We start from the raw sequence: 16,260 nt of genomic DNA, 5'->3' as shown, positions 1-16,260 counted from the left end.
CAGCTACACTCCTTTCTGTCCCTCAAATATGGCAAACTCATTCTCTCTTTAGGGGTTTTGGCTAATTCATGACTGGTTCCTTTGTGTCATTCAGATTTCAGCTTTAAAAGGTCCACAGAGGCCTTCCCTTGATTATCCAATCTAAGGTAGCTACCCAGTCACTTGCATCATCTCTGTTGATTTCTTTTATATCACTTATTCATTGAATTAACTCATTCAACAAATGCAAATGCTTGCCACATTCTAAGCATTTCTAGGGATATAGCAATGAACAAGAATCAAAATTCCTGCCCTTATGTAACCTATAATCTGGTAGAGAGGGAACAAATAAAGCTATAGTGTTAGGTATTGGGATGAGGAAGGAAGGAGCTGCTCCTTCCTATAAGGATGGTCATAGAAAGACTCAAGCTGGTCATAGCAGATGCCTGGAGGAAATAAGGGGGTATCTCTATGGGGACTGGAGGAAATGTCAAGGAAAGAGCAACTTGAGATTCAGGCCTCATGGCTTGGAATGTAATTGTAGTGAAAACAGAGACAAAAAGGTAAACTCATTTTTTTTTTCCCCAGGGGAAAGTGACTGTTTAAAGCCATATTGAATTTGAGGTATCAGTAGAGCATCCCAGTAGGAACATCCAGCAGGCAGGTGGAAAGACAGGACTGAAACCTGGGATTTTAGGGCTAGCTGGAGATTTAGGAGTCATTTATGTAAAAGTGAAAGATAAGTTTGTAAGAGGAGATGAAATTTACAAAAGACTGAAGGAGTGCTAAAGACTAAGGGATTCAGCTGGGTGTAGTGGCTCATGCCTATTGTAATCCCAGCAACTCAGGAGGCTGAGATGGGAGGATCGCTGGAGCCCAGGTGTTTGAGGCTTCAGTGAGCTATGATTGCATCACTGCACTCCAGCCTGGGTGACAGGGTAAGACCCCATCTAAAAATTTTTTTAAAGTCTTAGGGGATTCAAAAAATATTTTAGGATTGTAATCAAACATTTCTTGCTGGTATTTTTCCTAAGTCTCCTGTCCATTATTCAGCCCCATTATAATGCATGTGGCCTTGTCTGTCTTGTTGACTGCCACAATTTCAAGTGCATAAGAGTAACAGGAACATAGTAGTGCTTGGGAAACATACAAGATGAATGAATACATTGTTTGCCTTCCTCTTTAGGCATTTTTAGCTAAGAAAATAACCAATGTCTATAGTTCCTTTTAAGAAACACTCAGCATCTCTCAGAATATCTACCTCTGGTGCATTCCTTTCAGTGTCTGTACACGTGTTTAATGCTACATTCAGTACCTGCAATTTATTTCTAATGACTTCACTGCCTAATATTTATAGATCATTAAAATATAAGCAAAGTAGGCTGGGCACAGTGGCTCATGCCTGTAATCTCAGCACTTTGGGAGGCCGAGGCAAGCCGATCATGAGGTCAAGAGTTTCAGACCAGCCTGGCCAACATGGTGAAACCCCATATGTACTAAAAATTAGCCCAGCGTGGTGCTGCATGCCTATAATCCCAGCTACTCAGTAGGTTGAGGCAGGAGAATCGCTTGAACCCAGGAGGTGGAGGTTGCAGTGAGCCAAGATCGCACCACTGCACTCTAGCCTAGGTGACGAGCGAGACTCCATCTCAAAAAAAAAAAAAAAAATATACACACACAAAGTAATCCAAGAAAGACAAAATAGATATTAACATCTTTGCACTGAAGACTACAAAAAGCATTAGACCTAACTTTCAGCTGACAGGCTGAGACTCTACAAAGCCTTCTGCTCCTGATGGGACAGGTGAAATAAATCTGGGTGTGTTCAGACGAGATGACTAAGGCAGCATTACTGTCCTTTTCCAGCAGCATGGCTTGTGCAATTCCTTCTAAATGGCACTCATTTCCTTAAGCTCTGGGATGCTGAGCAGTATTCTGTCATCATGTTTTCCTCTCACACTGAAATAAAAGAACAGCTCCTATTAAGACTAGAACTGTAGAGTTGTGCAGATATGAAAACAGAGGAAAGTGTTTCTTTTCTTATTTGGTAAATATTTTGCTTTTCAGGCATCAGTAACTAATCACAGCTGTTTCCTTTAGTTACAAATGGATTCAATCAGGTAAAATTTGAAATGAAACACAAAACCACTAGAGTCATTCCATTATACAGTACAATGGTAGTGTTAAGCCTTGTGAAATATATGTATTAAGTATGCATGAATTCATCAAATCAAACAAAGAAGCTAATGGGTCTCTGATTAGTGTTCTAACTCTATTATGGTGATATTTCCCTCTCACTCTGACTCATCTAAAACATGTGAACAAAATGCTATTAAGTTTATTATACAATCTGTTATGTGCCGTCATTCTGGTTAAGTAACGAAAACTGATTTTTGGCTAGAATTTCTCTTGAAAATCAAGGGCAAAAAAGACCTGCTGTTAAATTGACGTATTTCAATTTTAACTTTAGTAACTTGTAATCCTTTATGTCAAAACTAAAACAAAAACCAAATCCCTGTTTATTCTCATCTAGGATTCATAAAAAATCTTGTTTCCAAAGGGATTGTTACATGGATATTAACGAACAATGGCTATTTCAATCAAGAATCAAGTATTCAGAAAAACAAGCAATAGAAAATGCATTTTTATTCCATATTTTAAAAACAGAGACTTTCTAGCAACTTATAAATTTCTATTATAATAATAAATTGATACTTTGAGCCAAGAAAATGATATAACCAAAAATTCATTTGTACCCTTTGTTTAGGAGTGTTTTACATTTATGCATAATTTTGCTTTTATAAAAGATGATTGTTACAATCAGGTATACAACTACTTGGTTATGTCTAAGTTCTGTCTCTTAAAATATGTTCTTTTAGATAATCCATTTAATCATCTTATTCTTTTCTTCAATTTTCTCCAAACAGTAGTAGAAGTACAATTTGATGGACAGAATAAACAAAATTGTTTTCGACCACACCCAGATCATAGTGATATCTACAGTATAGTCCTGGCTACAAGGGAGCTCAACTCTAACTCGTGAAGTGGGCCTGGTTTAGAAAGTAACGATGAGGTGGTAACTAATGATAGTGCTAGTTGTTATCAAAAATTAACAACTTTAGGTATTTTTGTTTTGGGTTTTTGTGGTTTAGGTGCATCCAAAATTTCTTCATAGTCTGCACTCATTCCCTTTGCCCAGCGACCAACTGTGACCATTCGCTCTGTAAAGGAATAGAAAAATCAGAATATGAGAAAAACAGTAATCAAATGCATCCACTCAAATTGTTACTGGTTTTGGAAAGGAACTCATTTTGACATGAATAATCACAAGGAGGGAAGACTCCATCACTAAAGGAAAGTGAGCAATTCTGTAATTGATTATAACCCTTGATTTCAGAGTACCACAGGCAATTTCTCATCCCAATTAGGGAAATGTAGCAACTACTTTGCAATGCACGAATTGATGAGAAAGCTCTTTCATTCTTTCCCAGAGTTCATCATTACAGAGTCAATGAATTCCAAGAGTCTGTAAACAGCAAGGCTTATGAAGCATCAGTTTCAAATGCATAAGATTCTACCTGTGAAATTATACAACATCTGCTTGTCAGTCTTGTCATTTGGGAAGTGGCAATCCTCCCAGGAGGGAGAATTCAAATTCCACTTCATCATTTCAATCTCACTGCCTACAATGTACTAAAGACTATCTTCTAGACAAGCTTGTAAATAAGAACTCTTGGTTTTCAAATTTAAATGTTAGGGATAGGAAGTAAGAATGAGCAGACTTATTTGTGTAGTGTTGTGACTATGTGAAATAAAAAGAAATGTGCTCTTTCCATAAGAAGTACTGCTGGGCTATCCTACTGTCTTCTTGCCTGCCTTCACACAGGATTATCATCATTCTAGTCCAGGCAAACTAATGTAATAATGATCTCCACTTCCTCAAAAGTCTGCCATAGGTATAGTGAACATCTCTGAAGTTTTTGATGAATAAGGCTGGTATTTCATCAGGAAGGAAATAGCCAGATTCTGTATGGATAACACATTTTTAATATTTTTGGTAGTTTCTGCAATCAACTCTGAATCTTTTAGGTACATACAAAGCAAAGCATACATGAGGACACTCAATATTAAAACTATGGAAAGTTATTTCATATTTTTTATTTTCTCTTAGTGAATTCATATTTTTCTTAAGTAACAGAATTGGCTCTATTATATTAAATTCATTAGTTAGCAAATATAAATGCTTATGAATAAGATGTCTTATAAAGTCAGGGTCCCCTAAGGCTTACTGGCCACTTTTTTCCCCACCTATTCAGTTACTCAGTACGATGTGTGTCTGTTGCTGACAGAGATTAAGTGATTGCTACAGTAGGAAAACAGGTCTTAAAATCATTAGCATCCCAAAGAGTTATTCATAATAAGTGCAGAATAAAACGCAGAGAAATATTAATCTCACCCCTTCTAAGTAGAGGCCCAGAGATCTCACCTGAATTCTGACTTTCAGGGCAATCTTTCTTTAAATGTTCCACAGAGCCACAAAGTTTGCAGCCGCCACCTATTGAAAGAGCAAAGCCACTGAATACCATCTCATACTTACATGGGGTTTTTAACATCTCAAAGCACTTTCACATCTTACTGGATCCTCACAACCTTGTCAGTTGTAAAGGTAGCTAGACCAGGAACATAGGGAGGTGCCACTATTCCTATTACGAATTCATTCTCCATTCCTTTTAACCTCACAGGGCAGTAAATTGTACCCACCCACTGCTTCTTGCACCTGGCCTTGAGAAGTAGGAAAGAGAAATGAGTTATGATGGAAGGCACTTGTTCAGGAGCTATTGCACAGAAGCCTGGATCTTAATGCTTAGACAGTCAAGTCTGTGAACCCTTGGACCTGTAAATAAAAGTTGTAAGCAGATGCTCTTTCCTGAATAGCATGTCAGATTCTCCGTCAATGGCCCCAAAACAGATTAGAAACTACTATTCTACTGTACAGATCAGATGGGGGTAAGCATTTACAAAAGAAATAAAGTTAATTTTTGTTTCAGTGCCTTCCATTGGCCAGGCACCCTAACCCTATAAAAATGCCCATCTGCCTACTTTAAACATTTCAGAATTGTGAATCACAACACACGTGCTTTCTAAAATAAGTCTTTCACTTAATGATCAAACACTGTTGCTTAATGGTCAAGCATTATCTTGATCATGCTCGAAATGTTAAGTGACTTAGAAAAACGACCTAATCAGATACAAAGATACAAATCTGGCTGAATTTTCTTTTTTCCCCAAATCTTGACTTTATTTTCAATATAAAAAATGCAAATTTGGAAACCCACCCTACTTTTCCCCCAACATAATGCTTTACCTCTTAAAAACAAAGTACTAATTCTATATACATCAAATGTACCATACAAAAATGTATCCAATGTGTCTATTGCTACCAAAGTGTTCTAAATTAAAACAAGTCACAGAAAGCCCCTTATTGTAAACAAAAGATTACAAGTTATAAAATCAAAGTACACACAGGCTAATCTGGCCATATTTTCACATCTATGGGATCTACTCTCCTTGCTGCATTAATTCTTTTTTTTTTTTTTTTTTTACATCTAGTCACTTTGGTAGACCAGTGAAAGCCATTTTTGCTCACTCGTCATGTTAACTACCCATTTTTATAAGCTCAAAACTGAAATGCACCTGAGCATTTTTCAGGCCCTGGCCTCTTTATATGCCATAGTGAAAAAGAAGCACTTGAATAATACACTTTAATCTTTTTAAAAACTCTTTAGGCAAATACCATAATTCATCAACTCTAAGACACCGTTGATTATAAGATGTATCATTATTGCACATACCTCTCAGAAAGAAAAACAGCTGTCAATTATGTGGGACCCACCAATGGTAAGATACATTCTGATTTCCAAGAGATTAAAATTGAAAAACTGTGCATCTTAGAATCAATAAAATATAGTTTTATCAGCTCCATTCTATAGCTGAGGAAACTGAGATCGAGTTTGCTAAGTCGGCCAAAGCCCCCGAGCTAGTGAGTGGCAGTGCTGGCACTATAACCCAAGTCTGACCAACTCCAAAAGCTACGCTTTTCACTGGACTTCTCCAGGGGGACACCCAGGACACGACACAAGAAATGTCTAGAGCCTGATGGCACCAGCCATCACATCAACAGATAACAGCCTCCTCCTTAAAGCTTTAGACTGCATAGACTTTACTGTGTGAACCTTAATTACCCAAGTTAAAGAGAAAAAAGCTACATAATCCCATGCCAGACAAATAACTAAGAAAAAAAATTCAGAAGCAAACATTACTACAGTATTGAATCATGTGTACCCACCCTTCCACCAAAATGGTATGCTGGCTGAGGCTGAATATATAATACGATTTTAAAAACCTCATATTAGCTTGAGATAAATATAATCCCTCTGCTTCTGTTATGTCTAAAAGTAGAAATGTATAATAGTCTCACAAATGATGAAGCAAGCACAGTTGGAAATACACACCTTAGTTTTTTCTGATTTGTTTTATTAACATATGAAGTGAAACTGCACAAAAAGCCCAGTACATATAATAGCACTTGATAAAAATAATGTAATTCTCAAGGTTTTGCAGTTTATTCAAGAATTTATTCAATAACTGATTGAGTGTAAACTAAATCACAACTGCACGATAACTCACCATTTCTGCTATATGAGGATAACAGTACTTACCATCAGCATAGAGGCCTTTGGGATTATCCGGACAAGATCTAGACAGGTGCCCCATTTCTCCACAAACAAAACATTTTGCAAAAGGAAATTCGCCTGTAAAAATCAACAGTTCCTATTCAGTTGACAATACATATGGCAAGTCATAAAATTCACATTAACACTGAATAAAAAATATTTTTACATAACTTAAAATTTAATCTCATATGATTTCCAAATACTAAGTGGCACACTCTTAACAAATTGTGTTAAAAATATACCCAGGGTGCTATTTATTGGCTTTCCCCATGAACAAAGCAAAAAACTGAAAGAAACACATACCAAGAGCTGGGTCTACTTTAGCCTTACACTTGGTTATTTCATGCTCTGTGGACCCACACCTGTAACATATCCCAGTGCCCATGTCTTGATTTTCAAGGGCGGCAGGGCAATCTGCAATTCCATGACCAGGTTTTCTACAATGGAAACACACCTGGGAAAACAAAATGTGGGTTGGCACACTGCAAAACTATACCAGTGACTTTATTAATTCTTGTTATCAAAAACATTTAAAACATTTCTCATCTTATTTAGTTCTTTTTCTGAAATCTCAATATTTTATTTGTAGAAAAAAGGTTTCATACATTCCTAAACAATGAGATGTCCTTTCCCTCAGAGGGTTTCATTGCTGCTGAAAACCTCAATCGATAAATCTATCAATCTCAGGAACAATGTTATATATGTGGCTTTGTAGAAGGCAATTGCTTAAATGAATTGAGCAAATATGGACTATTCATTTTATAACTGGAATGTCTGCAGTAGAAAAATGGCGTTTTTCTATAGGAAATGGGCAGTGGCTATAAAAATTATCACTCAAAATTTGTATTTGTGTATAATTATGTACTCAAAATTTTTAAAAAATTAATATTTTTTTTTAAGTTCACATAATTGAATGAATTTGGGTCAAATGTTTCCATTCAAGTTACGATTCAAACCATAAGATATATTTCATAGCAAAACGTATATCCTTGTTTTTGTACCCTAAATACACTTTTTTTTTTTAAAAGATGGAATCTCGCTGTCAGCAGGCTGGAGTGCAGTGGCGTGATCTTGGCTCACTGCAACCTCCGCCTCCTGGGTTCAAATTATTCTCCTGCCTCAGCCTCCCTAGTAGCTGGGATTACAAGCACGAGCCACCACGCCCAGATAATTCTAGTATTCTTAGTAGAGACAGGGTTTCACCATGTTGGCCAGGATGGTCTCAATCTCCTGACCTGGTGATCCACCTGCCTCAGCCTCCCAAAAGTGCTGGTATTACAGGTGTGAGCCACCATGCCTGGCCATACACATTCTTTAATATTCAGAAATAGGTTTCATTTTTAGAATATATGCACAATACATTTTAAAGGAATAATTTACTCTGAGATGAATTATTTGGCTCCAACATAAAACTGAGTAATAGTTATTTACAGAAATTTGAAGAATTTTTTTGCTGCAATAAATGAGAACATCAACCATAATCAAAGATGGCAGATATTTAAACTATTTTATTTAAGCTGGAAAAAGATATATATATTTCTTGGATAATAAATATTCATTTAATTATGTTTTTCAAAATAAGCACAGGTTTTTTTAAAAAGCAAATTCAACCGGCAAAATAAAACATTTATTTTGCAACTCTGTCCTTTTTTTCCTACTTAATAAAATACTGAAAAAGAATGAGTCCCTTTAAATTCTTCAGTAACTTGTACATTTAGAATGAGCTGGTCCAAAAAAAAAGAAGCTGCATTTATTATACAAATGCAGGAAAAGCTACTGCTAAAACCTGCATCACCACCATAGGAAGTCTTGGCTTCTTGGTGAAGTCAAAGTGGTCTCTATTAAGCTGAGACTACTGCCTTAGTTCACAGCCTTCTCCTTTAAAACCTAATCATCACTTACTACAACATTTTTGAATGGTCCTTAAGTTTAATGTAGATGGGATTGTGAAGCGCTGATTGTAAATTCCAATAGCATAATCAGTTTATTAGCATTTAAGGACTGATGCTTAGTATAAGGTATTTAAAAAAAATAGCAAGGAAGTAAATTAACAACAGGTCACAACAAGCCATATACTATTTATATAGCACTCCCCTTTTTAAAAAACAATATCCTTCCCCACTTAATTACAAACATAATGCTTAAGAGATCATAACAGTAAATGTTTTCAAATGGTATGCAATTCACCATACTACCTATGTCAACTAAACTGACTTAAAATATTTAAAAATAGTTAACTTAGACAAAACTCTATCCTGATACCAATAGAAATGTTATCCTTCCTATCCAAATTTATCCATAAGGAATGTTTCATCAGTATTATCTCTAAATAATTATCTTTAAATAGAACAATGCATAGACTAATCTTGCAAACAGCCAAAAGACACATTTATAGAGGCTGTTAACATTTCAAGCCTGCATTGGTGCAAACAGTGCTCTACATATAGTAATACTAATAAAAAATAAAAGTATAACTAGCAACAAGTCTTCATTCTTATGAAGTGGCGTGCTAGGAGACTTGGGAAACTCACTTAGAGAAGGGAAATAATTATAGTGAGTATTTCATCCCCTTTGCCTGACATACTTTAAAATCTAGGGCTAGGCATTACAGAAAGAAACCTGCTGCCCCCAGCATTCCTCTGAATGTAATATGGGGGAGGGAGGAAGCAATGACTAGGGAGTGTCAAGGACTTAATTCTGCTATTACTCTGCTCTAACTAGTGTGACTCCTATGTACCTCTTTCCTGTGCTTCAGTATTTCATAGATAAAGAATATCCTTTCCAAGTAATAGGGACCCATACACATTTAATCTGTTGTACTTTATCTTCTTCATAATTTTGGCATTTTCTCAATGCTAATTTGAAAAAGGGGCTATTGGAAGGTGAGGATAGGTTTTGGGTTTTTTGGAAGACAAACTCTCGTTTTGTCACCCAGAGTGAAATGCAGCGGTTGATCACATGGTTCACTGTAGCCTTGACCTCCCAGGCTCAATCCTCCTGCTTCAGCTGGCAGTAGTAGCTGGGATCACAGGTGTATACCACCACACCTGGCTAATTTTTTTTTTTTTTTTTTTTGGTAGAGATGGGGTCTCCCTATGTTGCCCTGGCTGGTCTTTAACTCCTGGGCTCAAGTGATCCTCCTGCCTCAGCCTCCCACAGTGCTGGGATCACGGGCATGGGCTACCACATCTGGTCTATAACATAGGTTTTGAAGTCAGGCTGGGTTTGAATTTCACCCCTGCTACTAGCTAAGTGGCTTTCACAAGTTATTTAATCTGTCTGCACTTCAGTGTTTGCCATCCATAATATGGGAATAATGCCATCACCTTTGCTGTGTTGTTGTGATAATTAACCAGTACATCATGTGCCTAGCATATATGTGCTAAAAAAGTACTAGTCCTTAAAATGATGCTCTATGAATCTGGGACATAATGGTAACCAGACCCTGCTAAGATATATATGTATGTGAGTATAAGAATAGTTTCCAGCTAAATAAAGTAAATAACATGGTAGAAGCGATGCTCTCACCATTGCATTTTTCTTTGCCGCTTGTCTTTTTAATCTTCTTCCTTCCCGTCGACTGTCTTTCTTTAAAGCAACTGCAATTTCTTCCCTTACTTCCTCACTGTCTGTTGCTACAATTTGCCCATTGTGAACCATCTGTGAATTCTGTCTTAGGTATTCCATGAATCCATTCACATCTTCATTTAAGTACTCCTTTTTCTTTTTCTTTTTATGTTTTGCTTGGGATGCATCATTTTTGAGGGATAGCCTATTGGCTTCAAGTTGTTTATGCTTTGGTAGGTTTTGGCTTGTTCCCTCAAAGGATCCCTTCTTCATGTCCTCCCATGATGTTGCAGGCAAGGGTCTCTTGTTACATGTGGTACTAACTCGGGCCCACCTGGTCATAATTTCATCAGAGGTACCTTATCAATTTTTAAGACAAGCATGGGTAGTTAGTCATCAACAACAAAAACAGCAAAACTAAAGAGATACGCTATATCACTATATCTCACATATGCCCATACGTTAAACTTTTAATTACTAAAACACTTTTTACTTCAGTTAGTTATCTATATACATATTTAATGCTGTAATATGCTGCATAGACATGCTTCTAATATAAATCTACCACTTACCAGAAAAGCTGCCACACCAGTTAAAAAAGTTGTGCTTAAAATTGAAAAATTAAGAAATCAAATTGTTTCATAAAATATAAATCAGATAGTAATACAATGAATGCAATTATTCCTTCCACATTCTGCAGTTTTCCTGTTTATTTTCCTCAAGTCCCACAGCTACTTTCTCCCAATCGTCTTGCTTAGTCTGCCATTTCAATGCAACAGTTTGCATAGCAAATTACTAAGTATACAGAAATCATGTCCTTTAATATGAGGTTTGTTGAAATTTCCTGACAGAGTTATAAGTAAAACATAAAAAAGTGTTTACTAGCACAGGATGATCCCAGGCTTCCTCTCTTACTAATCAAGGTATGAGCGACTTCCAGCCCAGTGATTTCACATCATCTTCGATTCTATTTAAATTATGATTTGAATCATAAGATACATTTCACACCAAAATCTGTATCTTGTTTTTATACTCTTAATATCTATGCTTTAATGTTCAGAAATACTTTTCATTTTAGAGCACATACATACTTTAAAGAAGTAATTTATCCTAACACTAATTATTTGGCTCCAACATAAAACAGAACAAAGTTTTGGTCACTCACATCCTAGTAATTTGGAGGATATTTTTTTTCCTGCAATGAATGAGAACATTCAGCCATAATCAGAGATTCATCAGCTACAGTCACATAGTACATAACATTTAGGTCAATAGCGACTGCACATATGATACTGGTCTCAGATGATTATAATGCAGCTGAAAAATTCCTATTGACTTTGTAGCCCTCATAACTTGTAGTCTAACACATTACTCATGTCTGTGGTAATGCTGGTGTAAACAAACCTACTGGGCTGCCAGTCATATACAAGCATAGCGCTTAAAATGATGTACTGACATAATACTAGATAATTATAAGTATTCCAGAAAAAGGCAGTTATCATAGGAATAGACAGCTCCATTCATGTTACTTTCAGTAGGATAAGATGTGGAGGAAGAAAAGAGTGATACTGATGATCCTGACCCGGTGTAGGCATAATGTGTGTGTCTCAGTTTATAATAACAAAAAAAATTTTAACAGGAAAAAGCGATAGAATACTGTAAGGGAACAAAGAAAACATTTTTGTATAGCTATACAACATATTAGCGTTTTAAGCTAAGTGTTATTACAAAAGAGTGGGCTGGGTGCAGTGGCTCACGCCTGTAATCCCAGCACTTTGGGAGGCCAAGAAGGGCGGATCACGAAGTCAGGAGATCGAGACCATCCTGGCACACATGGTGTAACCCCATCTCTACTAAAAATACAAAAATTAGCTGGGTGTGGTGGCGCGCGCTTGTAGCCCCGGCTACAGGCGCGCGCCACCTGGGAGGCTGAGGCAGGAGAATCGCTTGAACCCGGGAGGCGGAGGTTGCAGTGAGCCGAGATTGCGCCACTGCACTCCAGCCTGCGTGACAAGAGCAAAACTCTGTCTCAAAAAAGAGAGACAGAGAGAATAGACTCCATCTCAAAAAAAAAAAAAAAAAAAAGGGTCAAGAAGTTAAAACTAATTTAAAAGTTTATAAAGTTAAAGCACAGTAAGCTAAGGTTATTACTTTAAACATTTTAAAATAAACTTAGACTAAGCATACAGCATTTATAAAGTCTACAGTAGTGTACTGTAATACCCTAAATAATATCCTAGGCCTTCACACTCACATACCACTCACTGACTCACTCATAGCTACCGACAGCCCTGCAAGCTCCATGCGTTAAGTGCCCCATTCAGGTGTACCATGCTTTCTTTTATACCATATTTTTACAGTATCTTTTCTATGTTTAGATACACACTTACCATGCTTTTAGAACTGCCCACAGTATTCAGTAGTCATACTGTACAGGTCTGCAGTCTAGGAGTAACAGGTTATCCCACATGGCCCAGGTGTGTAGGTTTGTTGTATAAGTACACTATGATATTCACCCCACCACGAAACGGCCCAACCATTTCTCAGAACTATACCAGTTGTTAAGGGACGCATGGCTGTATTAAGCCACCACCTTTGTTGTTGTTGTTGTTGTCGCTGTTGAGACGGAGTCTCACTCTGTAGCCCAACCTGGAGTGCAGTGGGCCATCTCGGCTCACTGCAACCTCTGCCTCTAGGGCTCAAGCGATTGTCTTGCCTCAGCCTCCGGAATAGCTGGGATTACAGGCGTGTGCCACCACGCGCAGCTAATTTTTTGTATTTTAGTAGAGAAGGGGTTTCACCATGTTGCCCAGGGTGGTCTCGAACTCCTGACCTCAGGAGATCCGCCCGCCTCGACCTCCCAAAGTGTTGGGATTACAGGCGTGAGCTACCGCGCCCGACCTAAGCCATCACCTTTTAAGACCAGCATCCCTCGCAATCCCCCAAGTCTCAGCATCTGGTAAGAGAAAGATCCCTTCCACAGAAGCTGAAGGGTGGACCCAATGAATTGGTGTAAGAGGCTCCATGCCACTTCACGAGCGCACTCTTCGCTGAAGTTTATGCGACTGTCCCAGTGGGGACCGAAGCTGTTCAAAACGAAGTGGATTATCCTTCCCCCGCGTAAGTGGGAAGGGGGAGGCTCTGGGTTATCAAGAGCATGAAGTAGGAGAGCCGGGCTGCCCACCCGCATGAGGATTCCAGAGCGGCTGGACGCGCAGCCCTCAGCAGCCAGAGCCCAACAGCTGAGGCCGACACCCCTACATAGCCCGAGCAGCCCGCGCTCAGCCAGCTCAGGGACCCAGCGGCTAGGCCTTCTGTCCTCCGAGCTTCCCATACAAGTTCCGCCAGGCCAGCGGGAACGAACAACACCCTGCAGTTTTCATGGCTGAGAACCTCACCTCACTGCGCTGCGGCGCAGCTTCTTACCTCGCACGAATCGCCCAGAGCAGTCGAGTTAGCGAGCCAGGAGAGACCGCCCTCCTCCGGCATTGGAGACCGGAAGCACATAGTGCCCGAGAGCGCGTCACTTCCGGCATCACAGGCGGTCTTTAGGAGCGGCTCGTGGGCGTTAAGATTGAGCTGAGTTTGCTGCGCGGTTAGTGATAGGATGGCGATGTGCAGGGCGCCGAGACAAAAAGATGAAGCGTTCAATCCGTGCTGTCTGAACTCACAGTGTAGTAGGCGAGATAGACGGGAGGATCGGTAGGGTGGGAGATGCTGGAGAGGCTTCCGTGAGACTGGATAAGAAAACAAAAATCTGGTGAAATTGGCGGCAAGGAGGGAGTTAAGGACATTCCAGGCAGAGGCAAGGTAAAGGCGCGGTGGGAGTGGATCACTGTGATAAAAGTCTGAAAAGGACATTTTGGGGCCGTCTTGGGTGAGAGGCAGTGCCTCGTGTCCCCTCTTCAGTGCTCGTTGAGCATTAAAATGTTAACACTTGGTAGCCAAACAAATTCTCTTTTTAAGAGGAAAACCCTAGAATCCTAAACGGCTCATTTTCTTTAGCGTGTTTCCAAATGCATACCACCACCAGCTGTGCCTAGTGAAAAAATGCGATTTACCAGGACCACTACTCTCAACAGTTTGCTCAATTCATTTAGCCTTTTGAATATTTGTCCACTTATCTTTATTGGCACCTCCTGCCTCGTCCCATGTTGTACCTGTGGTTCTGCAGCTGCTCTGGGGATTCATTCTGCCCCAGCTCCCTCAAATCCATTTTCCGTGCCGTAGGAACGGAACTTTTGAAAATGTAAGTCGTATTACTGCTGTACTGCTTTAAACTCTGCTATCGCTTCCCATTGTTTTTAGGATGAAATTCAAACTCCTTGTGAAGTCCCTGCCTACTTCCCTAGCCTCACCTTGCACAATATCTCCTTTGAGCACCATGCATAGGATCTTTCTTCAATTTCTCAAATGCCGTGTGTACCTTGCCGTCTCCAGGCCTTTACATTTGCTGTTCTCTTTGTATGGTACTCCTTTTCTTCTTCCAGTTACTTTCTACTCACCCTTCAAGGCTTTAAATATTTTATTCTCAAGAAAGCCTTCCAACCCCCTACTACCCCCATACAGGACCAATCCCCTACTGTGTGCTCATGGCAGTCTATGCTTTCTTATGACACTTTTCACATTTGTAATTACATAATAATTGTGTAAGTTTATTGTATCCTCATTGCCTGGTACATCGTTGGTGCTCGCTTCGTATTTGTTTTTTTGTTTTGTTTTTTGCGAAGGAGTTTGGCTCTTGTCGCCCAGGCTGGAGTGCAATGGTGCGATCTCAGCTCACTGCAACCTCTGCCTCCCGGATTCAAGCGATTCTTCTGCCTCAGCCTCCCAAGTAGCTGAGATTACAGGTGCCCGCCACCACGCCCGGCTAGTTTTTGCATTTTTAGTAGAGACGGGATATCGCCATGCTAGCCAGGTTGGTCTCAAACTCCTGATCTCAGGTGATCCGCCCGCCTTGGCCTCCCAAAGTACTGGGATTACAAGCGTGAGCCACTGCGCCTGGCCCTCGTATTTATTAAGTAAATGAAGAATAAGTACTTTGCGATGTTTGTTTAAAGCAAGCTAGAAAGTAGCCCAGTTTTCTTTTAGAGAAGGGATTTTAAAGTCAGTGCTGTAGGAATGTTGAGATTTGGTATGGTACATATCACAAATATCCTAGGTCATATGGTGGAGAAAATTTTCAAAGACAATAAACAACAGCACCTTCCAGCTCTTGAAGAGAGGAAACTTCCTAAAAGACATGTGGTAGTGCTTCCCATACTGTAATGATCTCAACCAGCTGGCTTCAGGGTAGTGACATTTCATGAAGAGGTTTTATCTTTTGTAGATGCCAGGTATTTGCACAAAACATACCACTAGAGGGCGCATTTAACTAAAATTTTCTTTTTATTGGTATATTGCATTTTAAACTGTAGGTCGTTCATTCTTGGAAGTAAAGGAACAGTCCGATTTCTTTTTGTAGCGGTATGTCCAATAAAGATTTGTAGTTGAGTAAATAGGGCATAGAATAAGTCCTTTGAAATTTGGAGGAAACTATTGCTACTAATAGCTAACTTTACTGAACATTTTATAGTTGTCTGCAGTATGCTTAATGGTTTGCATTCATTACCTAATTAGTCCACTCATTATCCTGTGAGGTTGGTGCTATTATTTCTCCATTTTGCAATGAGGGAAGAAGTTCACAGAGCTGACCTAACTTATCCAAGCTCACACAGCTAATAAGAGGTAGAGCCAGGATTTGAACCAAGATCTCAGTCTAAACCTGTGTGCTCTGCTAATTTGAAATACTGCAGAGGATTGTTTGTCTACTTGATCCACTTTAAAACACTTTACTAAGTTATCCTGACCCATGTTCGATTTTTTTTTTTTTAAGAAAGTATTTTACAGTTCAAGGGATTATGTTTGTATTCAATTTTCCCATCTTATTGAAATACTGTAAATGTATTTTTTATAACAATATTATCAGCAAGGTAAATGT

The 16,260-nt window shown here is 38.9% G+C and overlaps 1 protein-coding gene across 4 annotated transcripts; it reads right to left on the bottom strand.

The window, feature by feature from the left end:
- Positions 1-2,593: 2,593 nt before the first annotated feature.
- On the bottom strand, positions 2,594-15,044 carry ZCCHC9 (zinc finger CCHC-type containing 9). Of its 4 annotated transcripts, none has more exons than XM_045393970.2 (6): positions 13,707-13,790; positions 10,242-10,639; positions 7,017-7,167; positions 6,699-6,791; positions 4,466-4,534; positions 2,594-3,200 (listed from the first exon to the last, which is right to left on the bottom strand). In XM_045393970.2, the coding sequence occupies exons 2-6, from the start codon at positions 10,620-10,622 to the stop codon at positions 3,082-3,084; spliced, it is 813 nt and encodes a 270-aa protein (XP_045249905.1). In that variant the 5' UTR covers positions 10,623-10,639; positions 13,707-13,790; the 3' UTR covers positions 2,594-3,081. The 4 variants fall into 4 exon arrangements, with proteins under 4 accessions (XP_045249905.1, XP_065402501.1, XP_005557351.1 ...); XM_065546429.1 differs by having other exon boundaries at positions 12,671-13,731; XM_005557294.4 differs by having other exon boundaries at positions 13,679-13,731.
- Between the last annotated feature and the right edge of the window lie 1,216 nt (positions 15,045-16,260).

This window comes from Macaca fascicularis, chromosome 6 (assembly GCF_037993035.2).
Source record: "Macaca fascicularis isolate 582-1 chromosome 6, T2T-MFA8v1.1".
Taxonomy (NCBI): Eukaryota; Metazoa; Chordata; class Mammalia; order Primates; family Cercopithecidae; genus Macaca; species Macaca fascicularis.
Note: the sequence above shows the minus strand (reverse complement) of the source record. Positions and strands in the feature narration are given on the sequence as shown.